Source organism: Pecten maximus, chromosome 9 (genome assembly GCF_902652985.1).
Source record: "Pecten maximus chromosome 9, xPecMax1.1, whole genome shotgun sequence".
NCBI lineage: Eukaryota > Metazoa > Mollusca > Bivalvia > Pectinida > Pectinidae > Pecten > Pecten maximus.
In genome coordinates, this window is record NC_047023.1 from 40,043,102 (window position 1) to 40,063,967 (window position 20,866).

General features: G+C 36.5%; 1 protein-coding gene across 1 annotated transcript in view; it reads right to left on the minus strand.

Moving 5' to 3' along the window:
* The window catches only part of LOC117334631 (neuronal acetylcholine receptor subunit alpha-10-like), a 63,663-nt gene that overhangs the window by 13,319 nt on the left and 29,478 nt on the right, over positions 1-20,866 (minus strand). The window contains 2 exon segments of the mRNA XM_033894348.1: positions 11,216-11,397; positions 13,660-13,870. Coding sequence (XP_033750239.1) covers positions 11,216-11,397; positions 13,660-13,723 — 246 coding nt within the window. The 5' untranslated portion in view covers positions 13,724-13,870.

The window sequence follows — 20,866 nt, forward strand, 5'->3', positions numbered from 1 at the left end:
GAAAACTGTTAAATTCGATGCTTTTAACAAGAAATATGGTTTACTGGTGTACTGTATGTATAGTTGATAGTAATCGCGAGGGATCTGATTTCGTTATAGTCGCAATAATGAAATATACACACCATATAAAATATACACACCATATAAAATATACACCATATAAAATATACACACCATATAAAATATACACACCATATAAAATATACACCATATAAAATATACACACCATATAAAATATACACCATATAAAATATACACACCATATACAATATATACACCATATAAAATATACACCATATAAAATATACACACCATATACAATATATACACCATATAAAATACACACCATATAAAATATACACACCATATAAAATATACACACCATATAAAATACACACCATATAAAATATACACACCATATAAAATATACACACCATATAAAATATATACATCATATAAAATATACACACCATATAAAATATACACACCATATAAAATATACACCATATAAAATATACACACCATATAAAATATACACACCATATAAAATATACACACCATATAAAATATATACACCATATAAAATATACACACCATATAAAATATACACAATATAAAATATACACACCATATAAAATATCCACACCATATAAAATATACACCATATAAAATATACACACCATATAAAATATACACACAATATAAAATATACACACCATATAAAATATACACACCATATAAAATATACACACCGTATAAAATATACACACTATATAAAATATACACACCATATGAAATATACACCATATAAAATATACACCATATAAAATATACACAATATAAAATATACACACCGTATAAAATATACACACCGTATAAAATATACACACCATATAAACTATACACACCATATAAAATATACACAACATATAAAATATACACACCGTATAAAATATACACACCATATAAAATATACACACCATATGAAATTTACACACCGTATAAAATATACACCATATAAAATATACACACCATATAAATATAAAATAGACACACCGTATCAAATATACACACCATATAAAATATACACACCATATAAAATATACACGCCATATAAAATATACACACCAGATAAAATAAACACACCGCATATGAAATTATAAAATATACACACCGCATATGAAATTATAAAATATATACACCGTATATGAAATATACAGACCATATAAAATATACACACCAATGTTCTGAAGTGTTTACTTCACAACCGCGAAAAATAAACTCTGAAAGTCAACCTCTTTACAGTATTCATATTGGATCCGTCAGTGTTACTTTACCTGTAAAGCGCTGTTATTGATTCAGCTAATCAACGATATGCTTCACTAATGTAGCCACAAAAAGTCGATGTCTAATTATCTTGAGGTATACAAATTATAACGGAATACCAGGTAATGAAGAAGTAACTCGACTTTGATGTGCGTCTGGGAAATGTGCCGGAGAAATAGGCTTTCATGCGTGTTATTTATATATACGTCTCAAGTAGATAATTTGTGATGAAACAAAATACGTTATTGAAAAAGAAATTCTTGTACCATGATTGCAACAAAGTACACTACATGTTTTCTTCAACTCACTGGTTGTTTATAGTGTAAACAATTAATTTTGGTAAAAAATGGTGTAGAAATAAACATTAGATATAATTTGTATCGGGTTATTACCTCTCAGGGCTTGAGTTTACGGACTTTGATTTGGTCATACCAGACAAACGACATGAAGTTTTTGTCGGAGAAAAAAAAATCTGTCTTTCGCATTAGAAATACATTTTGTGATGATATCCAATGATAGTGTAAATGACTCAACCAAAAAATGTTGTCTGTCGGATTGACTAAATCATTTAAATTTTTATCTGAAAAAGCACCAGATGGCATTGACTAGATCTAAATCTACAAATCTTTAAAAAAAAATCGTCCCTCGACACTAAGAATTGCTTCGCAAACGAAAACATTTTGCAATCTTCGAAAACAGCCCATCAAAGCGCCTGATACTATTCTTCCGTGCAGTTGGCGAAGGTTTTTTAAAATAATTTCAAAAATTTAACGACAGAATTAAAATTTCCATTAAATCATGCTGTTTTCTATATTGTTTCATGGTAAATGTGTTCCATATTCGTAATTTTGTCAAAATAAAACTGTTTGATCACCCTTTAATAACGGATTATAATTTCTAACCCGAACCATTAAACTCTAGTTAAACGTTCTAGTAACTGTAGACTTGTACTTCTTCAATTTATTGAGAACAAAACTTAATTCAGATATAAGAAGCAATTCAGTAAATTTGTCTCAAGAGCGATCCAATTTATCATCCCATTAAACGACCAAAGCAACATTCAATCTTTAAATGTCAAAAGAATTCCGTTAACTTAGTTATGCTCTCCGAGTATATTGTCTCTGGCACGATGTTATCATTTTTGATGTTGTCAGTATTATGTAAATTTGTATATTGCGTATACTGATATGTCGGAAGGCTCAAAGTTAATTAAGAACCTGAACTTGAAAAAATATTTAAAAAAAACATGCATTTATGCAATATAAAGCCTGTGGTTACCGTGACAGATTCGTTATGAACAGTACATTTAGGTATAAAATTTGTGTAATATTAATTACCTGCGCTCCTACTTCTGACGCTTTCTGACATTTCAGCATTAATTATATCCAACTAAAGTGGGGGAAGATGGAGCTTTCTAATGCCACTAATTCTCCACACCGGTTACGCAACACGAAATTACACTACAGATTTGAGAGTCAATTAAGTCGGCGATAATTCTGGCGATCACACAGCACTCAACTAAAGTGTAAAATAAATTGAAGCATGGTTTTAAGATGAAAAACACATGCCGCGCAATAATAAATATTAGATTAGAGGAATTAATGTTTGACTATGCTGTAAATAATGTAAATGCCTCTGCATTTGATTTGATTAATTTGATTTAAGCTGTGTAACCTTTCATTATCACGAAATTCATATGGGGAATCATTCCATACGGACATGTTATTGAACATTGTAGTTACATCAATCACTCAAAGTTAACATTGTAGTTACATCAATCACTCAAAATTAACATTGTAGTTACATCAATCTCTCAAAGTTAACATTGTAGCTACATCAATCTCTCAAAGTTAACATTGTAGTTACATCAATCTCTCAAAGTTAACATTGTAATTACATCAATCTCTCAAAGTTAACATTGTAGTTACATCAATCTCTCAAAGTTAACATTGTAGTTAGACCAATCTCTCAAAATTAACATTGTAGTTACACTGTACATCAATCACTCAAAGTTAACATTGTAATTACATCAATCTCTCAAAGGTAACATTGTAGTTACATCAATCTCTCAAAGTTAACATTGTAGTTACATTTGTACATCAATCACTCAAAGTTAACATTGTAGTTACACCAATCTCTCAAAGTTAACATTGTAGTTACACCAATCTCTCAAAGTTAACATTGTAGTTACATCAATCACTCAAAGTTAGCATTGTAGTTACACCAATCTGTCAAAGTTAACATTGTAGTTACACCAATCTGTCAAAGTTAACATTGTAGTTACATCAATCTCTCAAAGTTAACATTGTAGTTACATCAATCTCTCAAAGTTAACATTGTAGTTACACCAATCTCTCAAAGTTAACATTGTAGTTACATCAATCTCTCAAAGTTAACATTGTAGTTACATCAATCTCTCAAAGTTAACATTGTAATTACATCAATCTCTCAAAGTTAACATTGTAGTTACATCAATCTCTCAAAGTTAACATAGTATCTACATCAATCTCTCAAAATTAACATTGTAGTTACACTGTACATCAATCTCTCAAAGTTAACATAGTATCTACATCAATCTCTCAAAGTTAACATTGTAGTTACATCAATCTCTCAAAGTTAACATTGTAGTTACATCAATCTCTCAAAGTTAACATAGTATCTACATCAATCTCTCAAAATTAACATTGTAGTTACACTGTACATCAATCTCTCAAAGTTAACATTGTAGTTACATCAATCTCTCAAAGTTAACATTGTAGTTACATCAATCTCTCAAAGTTAACATTGTAGTTACATTAATCTCTCAAAGTTAACATTGTAGTTACATCAATCTCTCAAAGTTAACATTGTAATTACATCAATCTCTCAAAGTTAACATTGTAGTTACATCAATCTCTCAAAGTTAACATTATAATTACATCAATCTCTCAAAGTTAACATTGTAGTTACATCAATCTCTCAAAGTTAACATTGTAGTTACATCAATCTCTCAAAGTTAACATTGTAGTTACATCAATCTCTCAAAGTTAACATTGTAGTTACATCAATCTCTCAAAGTTAACATTGTAGTTACATCAATCTCTCAAAGTTAACATTATAATTACATCAATCTCTCAAAGTTAACATTGTAGTTACATCAATCTCTCAAAGTTAACATTGTAGTTACATCAATCTCTCAAAGTTAACATTGTAATTACATCAATCTCTCAAAGTTAACATTGTAGTTACATCAATCTCTCAAAGTTAACATTGTAGTTACATTAATCTCTCAAAGTTAACATTGTAGTTACATCAATCTCTCAAAGTTAACATTGTAGTTACATCAATCTCTCAAAGTTAACATTGTAATTACATCAATCTCTCTAAGTTAACATTGTAGTTACATCAATCTCTCAAAGTTAACATTGTACATCAATCCCTCAAAGTTAACATTGTAGCTACACCAATCTCTCAAAGTTAACATTGTAGTTACATCAATCACTCAAAGTTAACATTGTAGTTACATCAATCTCTCAAAGTTAACATTGTAGTTACATCAATCTCTCAAAGTTAACATTGTACATCAATCACTCAAAGTTAACATTGTAGTTACATCAATCACTCAAAGTTAACATTGTAGTTACACCAATCTCTCAAAGTTAACATTGTAGTTACATCAATCTCTCAAAATTAACATTGTAGTTACATCAATCTCTCAAAGTTAACATTGTACATCAATCACTCAAAGTTAACATTGTAGTTACATCAATCACTCAAAGTTAACATTGTAGTTACACCAATCTCTCAAAGTTAACATTGTAGTTACATCAATCTCTCAAAATTAACATTGTACACCAATTTCTCAAAATTAATATTGATATGATGTTTTTATTGTACTTCATAACACGAATAAGTGGTTGTGTTTTTTTAAAACAGCTTATTTAGATAACATCTTTATACTATTTCTTGCATGAGGCATATTCACGTAAATTTGCATTATGAAACTGTCGTAAAAAGCTTGAAAACAGGGAATACATTACTATCGTCATGTCATATGGTATGTATGTTGGTTCCCCATTGGAATTGTATTGCGTGACTGTGACATATTACTATACCATGATTGGTCGAGCTCTACACATGTATATGTATCCCATACCGTACCGGGTAATTGTCACTGGAACGTCAGGTAACGCAGTGTGTCATGATCCAAAAGTAGGTCACTATGACCTACATTTCAATGACCTACATTCTGACTTTTGACCTACACCGAAGGGAAAACTTGTGAAAGCCCTATTTTCTACACTTTTTGTTACTGGAACGTCATTTAGGCATTGAACTGTTACCAAATGGTAGTATACAGTCGATATGAATACAATTTGAGTGACAGATAAATATTTCATGTCGCCCTAACATTCATATCGACTGTATACTACCATTTGGTAACAGTTCAATGCTTATATTTACATTAGTTAAGATTTTTTTTATTTACCGTAAATTATGACGCGTTCTAATTTACCGCTTATCCTATCACTGACGTCATCTAGTTCAAATACCGGAACAGCCGAAATTTCCAGAAGGAATAATATAGTCCTTCGTGTCGTTATTAATAGCAAACACATACAATGGTTTTGCACAAATTTGGCTTTATTTTCTAGTTCATATACGTTTGTAGATATCGTCAAATTATTCACAATTGCATAATTTCTGATTGTTTAAAATCCAAGCCGTTTTTCGGCGCAATGCTATACAGTTAACATTTAGAAGTAATGCATCTTTGAACGGGTATTGACTACAGGACAGACTCGATTCCTCGGAAATACTTACGTTGCTATCGACTGGATTTACGTTATTTTCAGAAGAATATCAGTTCTTAAATTCTTAATGAAAGTCGTCTTGACAGTAGGTTAAAAAGATTCCAAGGATATTTCGATCGAAACAGATTTAAGTCTAACCAGTCACATCTTCAACTTCACAGGGGCTCGATTTTGTAAGGTAGGCCTTTGACATCAGTGAATAACCACAAAACTAAAATCCTATATACATACACAATCAGAAACCATGTCTATACTCCCGACTTTCACAAGATTATATTTTTTTCTAAATTAAAAAAAAATAAATAAAAAAAATACTGGTCTTTTAATGTTGCCGTATCTTAATTTCTGAAAATTCGGAAACGAGCCCCTGTGAGTGTGACAACATTGACATTTTCATAATTTCTAGATCAAGAACGGCGCTTATAGTTATTTTGTGTTGACTGCATTTTGTTTTGATTATAAAATATTACTCTCATAACTTGTGAAATGGCTTTATTTTTTGTTGTGGATTATAAATGCTAACATTCGAAAGCTCTCCAGGCCGAAAGTAACTGGCGGCCATTGTTTTGACCAGCAACACCTGGGGCTGTATCCCTACTCTGACCGAATCACTGTAAATTGTAGTATACAGTCTGATGAATACAATTTGGTTTACTAACGACATATAGGCAAATGCAACATAGAATGTAAATATACATAAAATATACTTTGAACTATTTACCTGGTGTGTCTTTCAACAAGCGTAGGTCAATCTTGACTTTTGACTTACATAAGAAACAACTTGTTTGGGTTTTATCTCCTATGCAAATTGTCATAGAACTTAAACATTGGGGCGTATTTCACCTATCTCAAATAGCGTGTTATGTATCTTTACTTTTGAACTGAATCAAAGGTAAAACTATCTCCTCCTTGTGACGACCTTTTTTTACTTGGGGCAAGAGTTTACCTACCATATCTCAGATTACTTTGTATAAGGGTAATGGAAAACCCAAAGACGACCCAAATAGTTATAGGGGTATAACTCTTATATCTGTCTTTTTTAAAATATTCGAGTCAATTTTATCTGTCAGAATGGATTTTTTACTAGATTCTGAAACATTTCCAAACAGACAACAATAAGCTTATATGAAAAATTTATGTAGTCTATGCACTTCCTTCAACTTACAGGAATGTGTGAGATATAATCTAGAAAATGACTCTGATTCTTTCGTAGCATTTTTAGATAGCAAAAAAGCTTTCGATACTGTTTGGCACGAAGGGTTATTGCGTATCAAAAGGCAAAATTTGGACTATATTGAGAAATATGTATACTTGCTTTGTAAGTCACGTTGCCTTTAAGGGTTATCAATCTTCACCTGTTCTTATGGAGAGAGGGATCTTGCAAGGGGGTCCTTATCTGCTAAAATGTACCTGGTTTTTATCAACGATCTATTAATTGATGTCGAATTGTCGGGAAAAGGAGCCTTTGTTATTGATACCAAGGTTAATATCCCCACACAAGCGGATGACATATGTTTGATCAGTAACACAAGTGTTGGTTTACAAGATATGGTTACAATTTGTGAAAGTTATAGTTGTAAATGGAGATTTTCATTCTCTGTAGATAAAAGTAAAATTGTTGTTTTTACAAAAGGCAGAAAACAAGTTTTGGTAAACGATTTGTATTTATATGGTAAAGCATTACCAGTTGTTGAGAATATTACGCACGTTGGTGTACCTTTGAATTTTAAACTGTGTTCAGCAGACAGAACGGAGTCTGCATGTAAGAGAATGAAAAGTGGAACCATGGCTCTTGTTCGATCTGGTGCTCACCCCAGGACCCTTAATCCTTTAACTGTTTCAAAGATGATTAAGACTAAAGTTTTCCCGTCTGCACTGTATGGGTGTGAACTATGGCAATTATCGAGAACCGAATTAATCAAATTAGAGCGCGCTCAAAATTTTATTGTAAAATCCATTCAAGGATTAAACATTAGAACTAGAACTGATATGGCCATTTCCCTAATTGGATGGACCACTATAGAAGGTTATATTGACATCAGAAAACTTTTATTTCTTGGTCGTCTTTGCAGGCTGGACAGTAAATACTTAACTCATACTATATTTCTCAAACGTCTATTCATGTATCTTTTGAAGGAATCATGTCAAACTTGTTTTATTCCTGATATCGTGAGAATACTTCGCAAGTATGATTTGTTTAATCAGTTGTTGCAGTATACTTCAGATACAGTTTTTCCAAGTAGTTCGAAATGGAAGTCAATCGTCTATAAAGCTGTTTTTAATTGGGAAGAATTAATGATGTACAATAGAATGAATAACGATTCAGATTTCTGTAGGTTAATGCTCATTCAAGATGTAATTTCTCCACATATTTTATGGAAAGTAGCATTAAAATTCCCTGAACATCTCAGCAAGTTAAGTAATATAGTTCGACTATGTACGGATTTAAGATCAACAAACCTTATAGAATTGTGCCATTTCTGTGGTATTTTACATGATGACCGTATATCACATATAGTACTCCATTGTACAAAAACTGAAAGTCTTAGAGACGAACTCTGGTGTCTTATTAGTGCTGTTTATGATATAGAATTTAGTGTGTTCTTACATTCCTTATCGGAATATAACTTAATTCATGTACTACTTGGTGGTAGTCTTCCCTACAGATTAAGTCCATCTGATCATGTGATATTTGTACTGCATAGCGCTATTTTTGTTGATAAAATGTTGCTGTTATATCAGCATTAATAGTGTAATACATGTATGGCATACAATGGTTTTTTTTTTTTTTCACATGAGTAGTGCCAAATTAATAACTGTTCAATTGATTTATCAATTATTTATCTACTACTATTATTATTATATCACCCCTTCGTGTGTGTTAATGCCTGTGAAAGCCTGAGAGGACTTTGCTGGTAGGTCTATCCCCAACCGCTGGAAACCTCAGGCTTCACATGCATTGTAATGATTTTGTATCATTTGCTACTTTCGTGACCTTTCATTATGTAGGTATTTAACTATTTCATTATGTATTCATTTACCAGGTCATCTCTGTAAATAATTGATGTGTTTATTTTTGACAACAATGTATATTTATTTTTGTAACTCTTCAATTTGGAGGAAATAAATAAATAATAATACATAAAATATACTTTGAACTATTTACCTGGTGTGTCTTTCACCAAGCGTAAGTCAATCTTGACTTTTGACTAACATAAGAAACAACTTGTTCGTGTTATATCTCCTACACAAATTGTCATAGAACTTAAAAATTGGGGGGTATTTCACCTATCTGAAATAGCGTGTTATGTATCTTTACTTTTGAACTGAATCAAAGGTAAAACTATCTCCTCCTTGTGACGACCTTTTTTTACTTGGGCCAAGAGTTTACCTACCATATCTCAGATTACATTGTGTAGTAACACCAAGAGAAGACGTGACTAGTTTTAGGTTCGTGATAATTGTGATATCATAATAAGACATGGTAATATCATATGTCCGTGATAATTGTGATATCATAATAAGACATGGTAATATCATATGTCCGTGATAATTGTGATATTATAATAAGACATGGTAATAGAGTGAGAATGTTGAATCAATTTTTTGTAAAATACCTGGATGTTACGTTGTACACGGATTTCCATTTTATATGAATTTCCAGACAGATTGGAAATGTATGGAATGAAAGTAAGTAATCCGATATTTGGAAACTCACTAAATCAAAGGAAGGTTCAAATACGTCATGGAAATCAACATCCAGCTGTGAGTGGTAGGAAATTCAAGGCGTATATCTGACAGCATCGGGATAGAAAAATAACACAAAAGCACGAATATTTAGATAACCCTCGAATATCAAATGTTCACAAAATGGGGTAGAAAAAATAAACCATTACAAGAACACACAGAATACCGCCTCAGGAATGCTACTCTAGTCTGCCTTATGTTTTAGAAGTAACAGAGATGAACATTTCCACAGCACGAAGGAGTCACCAAAGGTAATTCAATTAAGGAGAGAAAGCCGACCACGAGGAAAAACATCAGCTTCAAACTGACTACATCTTTCGATATAGACATGATATATAAAAAACGTTATATGAATCATTTTATCTGCTTTATAAACAAATTGTTGATTTTATAATGCCTTTTTTTTCATTACACTTCATTAACACGCTTCACCAACTAATGACCATACATAAGAAGTTGTTTTATAGGGAACAATCAGCTTGTCCAATATTACAACATGCCCCATTTGGCGTAAGAGTACGTTTGTAGTTTTGACACAATACTCAGGCTGGATTTTTCGTAGATTTACGGTACACTAAACTGGGCTATTTAATCAGGTATAAACTACTTGGAAACCGTTTCATGGAAATATCACGTTTTGGTATGACCAATTAGTTTTGAAATTGAAATAATCATGATGTCACAATTAAAGAGCTATATTGACCAATCAGATCAATAAACTGATTTTTAAACATTTGTGACGATTTTGGATGTGATCGTAGACTGATGTGTTAGCATTGCCACGGACAATCCCGCATTGGTATCAGTGTCGTACCGAGCCATCGGAAGAGGCAAACATTTACATGCACGCGAAGTTACATGGCTATTTGATACAGACATTCCCGTACAGACATATTCCAAGTACGGTTGTAATTAGCCAAACATCAGATGTTTCTGCGGGATCAGGATCCTGTTTTCTATGACTGAATATAATTATGTAACAACTCCAGCAGGCATTGGATATTGATCAAAGGCGATTCGGAAATTATAGCATGATTGATTCCCGACTATTGTATAGTTTGACGAGGAAATCACAACAAATTATATTTACGTGCTACACGTGAGGGGGACGGCTTAAATATACATGTAGGATTTAGTCTGTGTCCAATACTCACTGAATTGGTTTATTCAAAGAAATATCTTTGAAATGATACGTGCTATTCAGTTTTACTTGAAAAAATCATATAAAAAGATGCTGTTGTGCAATACCAAATACATGTATATCACCGATCTCAATAGTACATGTTAAAAATGCTTCAACGCCAAACACAAACTCTTGGCCTTTAACTGTATGGTATTAGACAACTTACAACATCAAATATTTGTGTGATGCTCAGTCCGATCTTGACGTTGACCGGATGTGACGCGTTGTAAACTGGTCTGGTTTTGTTATTGTAAGACCGCATCAAAATCATGAGGAGGCGCTGTTCATCGGTCAGTCTGGGATTTGTCTCCTTCAGGCAAGAGTCTATAGACTCGTTTTTAGTGTGAGCTGAAAATAAAATCAAGGCGTATATTAACCTATATAAACCACATAAAATAGCACGAATGCCTCTCGGCTGTAAATGTCCATTACTTGTCCGCCGACACTATTTGGTATGAATCTTATTAGAACTGGCACATCAATATAAATCAAATTCGTCGTGCCTGGAAATATTTTTTTTTGTTTTTTACATTTCTCCCTCTTGGGAATATTCAATAAAATATGTACACAAGATGAATGAACAAATCTGCATTAATGACTCCCTTGTAAGTACATTCGATAATGGTTTGACAATTTTCAATGGCTTTTTAAAAGCTGTATTGTTCATAAATTTTCGCAAACCTTTGTCACCAATGAGACATACATAGAGTATGCGGAAAACTGGTAAACATACATCTTAGATAGCTTGATGTTTAGTTTTAAAGCACAAGTACCATTTTATAACGTACACGAGATCTATGTTTCTTCACGACCAATAAAATCGGACATCAATATAAACACGACGTATGTCACGTCTCACTCGAAGTATTTATTTAATGTTTCTACATTTTTCTCAAGTATGATTTATAGAATATTTCTCCGTTAGTTGTGAATGCTTTATTTTCTATTTCCCTTTTATGAATTAAGCACTAGGCATAAAATATCGAGTGAAACACGAAATGATGTTGTCATTGGGCTGAATCAAATGCTTCACGAAATTTTATTACGTAAAATATAGATATATATGTATTAAATATAGTCTTATTTTCTTCAATTCTCATTGGCTAAAACACAGTCACGAGGAGGTTAGTATATTAAGATATTGACCGGATAATTCGTATGCTAGAACCACAGAGTCCACATTGCATTTGATGTCATAATCATTGTGATGTCATAATCATTGTGATGTCATCATAATCATTGTGATGTCACAATGCCCCAATGAAAATTCCGGGTTTTCAAGATAACTATAATTCAATTTACCATGTTGCAAAGTTTCGCCTTTTGTCGATATTGGATTCTACACCAGGTTGACATAACACCATAATGGCCTCACCAAAGGCTCATATTTGATGAATATTGCAGACACAAATCACTTGGTTTGGTTCTGGTTTTTTTTGTTTTTTTTTGTTTTTTTACACTAAATTTTCTAAATATCATCTGTTTATATATTGTATGCTTTCAAACGGTAATTCTTTGTCCAGGTAGAGTTACTACAACAGAACTGGGTTTCTTGCCAAAAGGAGGACGTGGGGATCCAAAATTAACAGAACTATCGGCAATCGCCCCTTTGTCTAGGGTATGAAAACATGATATCTAATATTTTATGGTCTGTCATGAATTCCACACAGAAACATGACACACCAATGCTCACGGACACAAACCTATCCGGTAGGACCTCAAAATGACAGCTCACGATCACGCTCAGCACACATTTGGCATGGCATGACAAACAGTGATTCAAATGGAGTCGTGATCTGGTGACCATGGCGACCAAACACGCGTGTCAGGGAGGAGACAAAGTGATTATTACGCGATGTCCAGCCATGACCGACATAATACTATCATATCTATTTGGTCTGCCTCTTTTCTGCTTACTAGATATTGTCTTTACAATGAAATAAACTTGAATTCAGTTTGGCGTAGAAAACCAATAAATCATTAGATTTTTAATAAAGCTAAGAGAAACAAATCTTTGTAAATTATTAGTTATCTGTGGGAAATTCTACAGCAGTTTGTTTCGGAAATAAAGCTGTCGTTAGTGCCTAATATTAATAATCTAGTTGAAATTAAAAAAAAATCTAAAACATTCCATGATGCCCATAATCCACAATTTGCTCACAGGCGACGTTGGGCTGGTGATAATCTTTATGGAGTTGAGGACAAAACTTTCTTTTCCAGAAATCGTTATGGTTACCATAAGTATGTTAAATTTGATAAAAATAGTAGGAATACAAGTATACATGATTGTCTGATGTTATCACAATGCGCTTTTTTTTACTGAAATGAAATATTACCCTTTATTACTCTTCCTTCATTTAAACATTTTATTGAGTATCAGCAACCTACTAGACTCTCTTCCGAAATTACGATAAACAACAAGTTGGCACGTGGTGATATAAGTCTAACTAAACAATACTAGATTAACACTGATATGAACATTGGTCTTAATTAAGAGAAATTGGCATTTAGAAAATAAAAATGTCCTGAATATAAAATCAAACAGGACGATGGTCCCTTACGGATCATTCAGACAAACTGGGCAATGTAAATTATAAATATCCAACTTACCTGACTTTGCAGCCAGAAAACACACGACAATAAACAATGCCACCTGCCGTTTTGTGTGTTTCATTATGTCCACACCGGCCTCGTTGCCTACGTCACTTCCGCATTATACTGATTGGGCACTGATGCCGTTCTGCTGTTGATCCAGTTAATTCCGGTCATTCAATTGGAAGAGTCAGAGATGTTTAGCCAACATTTTGTCCGTAACCCAATCCTATAAAAGAAAAAATAACAAGATCCAATAACACTGTTAACCTTCGAATAAGAGAAAACGAAAATTATTTGCCCCAAATAATCCTTCACTCCTTCAGTGCATGTGAACACACGAGACCACGAGACTGTGTTGTTCAGAAGCTTTGTTTGAAGTCTCTGCAGCGTTTTGTTGAAAGAAAAGACAAAAGCTGATCAGTGCTGTATGTTCCGCTACACGTGGTGTGGCTTTGAAGTATGGCGGCAATTAGACCTCAACCATCCGTTCTACTAGAGTTGTATCTCGTACTATTTACACGTAACAACATTTGTAGTCATCTCGCTACCGTATATATTTTCGTGGATTCGAACTTACAGGTAGACGTTTTGGCACCAAATTCACGAAATTATTCAAAATATGTAAAAATTGCATTGATTTTTACATTTCGACATATAAAATATATAATAGACTATATTATTTCCCTTTCAAACTACAGTTGCACATGAAAAGGAAAAATCAATTTCCACTGACTGTGCAATGTCAATATATGAACTTCACAACTCATAGAAGTGCTATCTTCCTTCAATGAACTCACCTCTCGGCAGACACGAAGATAATGAGTGAGATCAGCGAGCACAGCGTGTAAGGCCGAGACTTTACCGACTGTACACGGTCTAATAGGTAACGCCATATTTACCTGTTATGATGTAACTTGTTAATTAGTAAGTAATACACACCTTCACCTTAATGCAATATAGTCCAAGATATTGGCAAATAACCCAAACTGTTTTACATTTTGGCAAAATAACTGTGCAAGCAGTTCGTTGGTATATATTATAGGGGTGTTCTACATAACGTAGCTAATTTGCTGTTAATTAAAATGATACAACGTAGCAACCATCAAACGAGAACAAGAAAAAAATCGAATATTAGAAAGATTTTGAGGCACACTTGGGAATAGGTCCATATAACGTTTGACTGACTTTGACTCAAACACTCACATGAGACCGAGAGTTAAGCGTTTTCAGGAAGTAGAGTCATGTGGAATCCGGGAACACAACTACTTAAAATAGCCACAAATAAACATAGGATTTCTCAATAAACGCCATACTGCATTATAAAGCTTGAATTGAATCATTGGCCAGAGTCATGGCGATATATTTTCGATGGCCAACACGCGCCTCTAGTCATGCTCGCCTGCCGATCGAGGATCAAGATACAATATTCCGCTCGCTTCACTGCAGGGGACACGTAACCTCGACAGTCAGATATGATTAACTGATATTGAATGGAGGTCAGCGCACGAAACAGAGGCGCGTAACGATGTGTAACACACAGGAGGGAGAGTCTGTTACACAGGAGGGAGAGTGTGTTATACACAGGAGGGAGAGTATGTTATATACAGGAGGGAGAGTATGTTATACAGGAGGGATAGTCTGTTACACACAGGAGGGAGAGTATGTTATACACAGGAGGGAGAGTCTGTTACACACTGGAGAGAGAGTCTGTTATACACAGGAGGGAGAGTATGTTATACATAGGAGGGAGAGTATGTTATACACAGGAGGGAGAGTCTGTTATATACAGGAGGGAGAGTGTGTTATACACAGGAGGGAGAGTATGTTATACACAGGAGGGAGAGTCTGTTATACACAGGAGGGAGAGTATGTTATACACAGGAGGGAGAGTCTGTTATATACAGGAGGGAGAGTATGTTATACACAGGAGGGAGAGTATGTTATACACAGGAGGGAGAGTATGTTATACACAGGAGGGAGAGTCTGTTATATACAGGAGGGAGAGTGTGTTATACACAGGAGGGAGAGTATGTTATACACAGGAGGGAGAGTCTGTTATACACAGGAGGGAGAGCTGTTACACACAGGAGGGAGAGTCTGTTACACACTGGAGGGAGAGTCTGTTACACACTGGAGGGAGAGCTGTTACACACAGGAGGGAGAGTCTGTTACACACTGGAGGGAGAGTATGTTATATACAGGAGGGAGAGTCTGTTACACACAGGAGGGAGAGTCTGTTACACACAGGAGGGAGAGCTGTTACACACAGGAGGGAGAGTCTGTTACACACTGGAGGGAGAGTATGTTATACACAGGAGGGAGAGTCTGTTACACACTGGAGGGAGAGTATGTTATATACAGGAGGGAGAGTATGTTATATACAGGAGGGAGAGTATGTTATACACAGGAGGGAGAGTATGTTATATACAGGAGGGAGAGTATGTTATATACAGGAGGGAGAGTCTGTTATACACAGGAGGGAGAGTCTGTTATATACAGGAGGGAGAGTATGTTATATACAGGAGGGAGAGTATGTTACACACAGGAGGGAGAGTCTGTTATACACAGGAGGGAGTGTATGTTATACACAGGAGGGAGAGTATGTTATACACAGGAGGGAGAGTCTGTTATACACAGGAGGGAGAGTCTATTATACACAGGAGGGTGAGTCTGTTACACACAGGAGGGAGAGTATGTTATACACAGGAGGGAGAGTCTGTTACACACAGGAGGGAGAGTATGTTATACACAGGAGGGAGAGTCTGTTATACACAGGAGGGAGAGTATGTTACACACAGGAGGGAGAGTATGTTATACACAGGAGAGAGAGTATGTTATACACAGGAGGGAGAGTCTGTTATACACAGGAGAGAGAGTATGTTATACACAGGAGGGAGAGTCTGTTACACACAGGAGAGAGAGTCTGTTATATACAGGAGGGAGAGTATGTTATATACAGGAGGGAGAGTGTGTTATACACAGGAGGGAGAGTATGTTATACACAGGAGGGAGAGTCTGTTATACACAGGAGGGAGAGTATGTTATACACAGGAGGGAGAGTCTGTTACACATAGGAGGGATAGTATGTTATACACAGGAGGGCGAGTATGTTACACACAGGAGGGAGAGTCTGTTATACACAGGAGGGAGAGTCTGTTATACAGGAGGGAGAGTCTGTTACACACAGGAGGGAGAGTCTGTTATATACAGGAGGGAGAGTCTGTTATACACAGGAGGGAGAGTCTGTTATACACAGGAGGGAGAGTATGTTATACACAGGAGGGAGAGTATGTTACACACAGGAGGGAGAGTGTGTTATACACAGGAGGGAGAGTCTGTTACACACAGGAGGGAGAGTACATGTATGTTACACACAGGAGGGAGAGTCTGTTATACACAGGAGGGAGAGTATGTTACACATTGGAGAGAGAGTCTGTTACACACAGGAGGGAGAGTGTGTTATACACAGGAGGGAGAGTCTGTTACACACAGGAGGGAGAGTATGTTACACACAGGAGGGAGAGTATGTTACACACAGGAGGGAGAGTCTGTTATACACAGGAGGGAGAGTATGTTACACACAGGAGGGAGAGTCTGTTACACACTGGAGAGAGAGTCTGTTATATACAGGAGGGAGAGTCTGTTATATACAGGAGAGAGAGTGTGTTATACACAGGAGGGAGAGTATGTTATACACACGAGGGAGAGTATGTTATACAGGAGGGAGAGCCTGTTATACACAGGAGGGAGAGTTTATTATACACAGGCGGGTGAGTCTGTTACACACAGGAGGGAGAGTATGTTATACACAGGAGGGAGAGTATGTTACACACAGGAGGGAGAGTATGTTATACACAGGAGGGAGAGTATGTTACACACAGGAGGGAGAGTCTGTTATACAGGAGGGAGAGTTTGTTATACACAGGAGGGAGAGTATGTTATACACAGGAGGGAGAGTATGTTATACACAGGAGGGAGAGTCTATTATACACAGGAGGGAGAGTATGTTATACACAGGATGGAGAGTGTGTTATACACAGGAGGGAGAGTGTGTTATACACAGGAGGGAGAGTCTGTTATACACAGGAGGGAGAGTCTGTTATACACAGGAGGGAGAGTATGTTATACACAGGAGGGAGAGTCTATTATACACAGGAGGGAGAGTCTGTTATACACAGGATGGAGAGTGTGTTATACACAGGAGGGAGAGTATGTTATACACAGGAGGGAGAGTCTGTTACACACAGGAGGGAGAGTATGTTATACACAGGAGGGAGAGTATGTTATACACAGGAGGGAGAGTCTGTTATACACAGGAGGGAGAGTCTGTTATACACAGGAGGGAGAGTCTGTTATACATAGGAGGGAGAGTCTGTTATACACAGGAGGGATAGTATGTTATATACAGGAGGGAGAGTCTGTTATACACAGGAGGGAGAGTCTGTTATACACAGGAGGGAGAGTCTATTATATACAGGAGGGAGAGTCTGTTACACACAGAAGGGAGAGTCTGTTACACACAGGAGGGAGAGTCTGTTATACACAGGAGGGAGAGTATGTTATACACAGGAGGGAGAGTATGTTCCACACAGGAGGGAGAGTATGTTACACACAGGAGGGAGAGTCTGTTACACCCAGGAGGGAGAGTCTGTTACACACAGGAGGGAGAGTCCGTTACACACAGGAGGGAGAGTCTGTTACACACAGGAGGGAGAGTATGTTATATACAGGAGGGAGAGTTTGTTATACACAGGAAGGAGAGTATGTTATACACAGGAGGGAGAGTATGTTATATACAGGAGGGAGAGTATGTTATACACAGGAGGGAGAGTATGTTATACACAGGAGGGAGAGTATGTTATACACAGGAGGGAGAGTCTGTTATACACAGGAGGGAGAGTATGTTATACACAGGAGGGAGAGTCTGTTACACACAGGAGGGAGAGTCTGTTATACACAGGAGGGAGAGTCTGTTACACACAGGAGGAAGAGTCTGTTACACACAGGAGGGAGAGTATGTTATATACAGGAGGGAGAGTCTGTTATATACAGGAGGGAGAGTCTGTTACACACAGGAGGGAGAGTCTGTTATACACAGGAGGGAGAGTCTGTTATATACAGGAGGGAGAGTCTGTTACACACAGGAGGGAGAGTCTGTTATATACAGGAGGGAGAGTCTGTTATACACAGGAGGGAGAGTCTGTTATACACAGGAGGGAGAGTATGTTATACACAGGAGGGAGAGTCTGTTATATACAGGAGGGAGAGTCTGTTACACACAGGAGGGAGAGTATGTTATACACAGGAGGGAGAGTCTGTTATACACAGGAGGGAGAGTCTGTTATACACAGGGGGGAGAGTCTGTTACACACTGGAGGGAGAGTCTGTTACACATAGGAGGGAGAGTCTGTTACACAGGAGGTAGAGTCTGTTATACACAGGAGGGAGAGTATGTTATACACAGGAGGGAGAGTATGTTATACACAGGAGGGAGAGTCTGTTATATACAGGAGGGAGAGTCTGTTATACACAGGAGGGAGAGTATGTTATACACAGGAGGGAGAGTATGTTATACACAGGAGGGAGAGTCTGTTATACACAGGAGGGAGAGTATGTTATACACAGGAGGGAGAGTCTGTTATACACAGGAGGGAGAGTATGTTATACACAGGAGGGAGAGTATGTTACACACAGGAGGGAGAGTCTGTTACACATAGGAGGGAGAGTATGTTATACACAGGAGGGAGAGTCTGTTATACACAGGAGGGAGAGTCTGTTACACACAGGAGGGAGAGTATGTTATACACAGGAGGGAGAGTATGTTATATACAGGAGGAAGAGTATGTTATACACAGGAGGGAGAGTATGTTATACACAGGAGGGAGAGTCTGTTATATACAGGAGGGAGAGTATGTTATACACAGGAGGGAGAGTATGTTATACACAGGAGAGAGAGTCTGTTATACACAGGGGGGAGAGTCTGTTATACACAGGAGGGAGAGTCTGTTATACACAGGAGGGAGAGTATGTTATACACAGGAGGGAGAGTCTGTTATACACAGGAGAGAGAGTCTGTTACACAGGAGGGAGAGTATGTTATACACAGGAGGGAGAGTCTGTTATACACAGGAGGGAGAGTATGTTATACACAGGAGGAAGAGTCTATTATACACAGGAGGGAGAGTCTGTTATACACAGGAGGGAGAGTATGTTACACACAGGAGGGAGAGTCTGTTTTACACAGGAGGGAGAGTCTGTTATACACAGGAGGGAGAGTCTGTTACACACAGGAGGGAGAGTCTGTTACACAGGAGGGAGAGTCTGTTATATACAGGAGGGAGAGTATGTTATACACAGGAGGAAGAGTCTATTATACACAGGAGAGAGAGTCTGTTATACACAGGAGGGAGAGTATGTTATATACAGGAGGAAGAGTATGTTATACACAGGAGGGAGAGTATGTTATACACAGGAGGGAGAGTCTGTTATATACAGGAGGGAGAGTATGTTATACACAGGAGGGAGAGTATGTTATATACAGGAGGGAGAGTATGTTATACACAGGAGGGAGAGTATGTTATACACAGGAGAGAGAGTCTGTTATACACAGGGGGGAGAGTCTGTTATACACAGGAGGGAGAGTCTGTTATACACAGGAGGGAGAGTCTGTTATACACAGGAGAGAGAGTCTGTTATACACAGGGGGGAGAGTCTGTTATACACAGGAGGGAGAGTATGTTATACACAGGAGGGAGAGTATGTTACACACAGGAGGGAGAGTCTGTTATACACAGGAGGGAGAGTATGTTATACACAGGAGGGAGAGTCTGTTACACACAGGAGTGAGAGTATGTTATATACAGGAGGGAGAGTCTGTTACACACAGGAGGGAGAGTATGTTATACACAGGAGGGAGAGTCTGTAACACACAGGAGGGAGAGTCTGTTACACACAGGAGGGAGAGTCTGTTATACACAGGAGAGAGAGTCTGTTATACACAGGAGGGAGAGTATGTTATACACAGGAGGGAGAGTCTGTTATACACAGGAGGGAGAGTATGTTATACACAGGAGGTAGAGTCTGTTATACACAGGAGGGAGAGTATGTAACACACAGGAGGGAGAGTCTGTTACACAGGAGGGAGAGTCTGTTATATACAGGAGGGAGAGTATGTTATACACAGGAGAGAGAGTCTGTTATACACAGGAGGGAGAGTATGTTA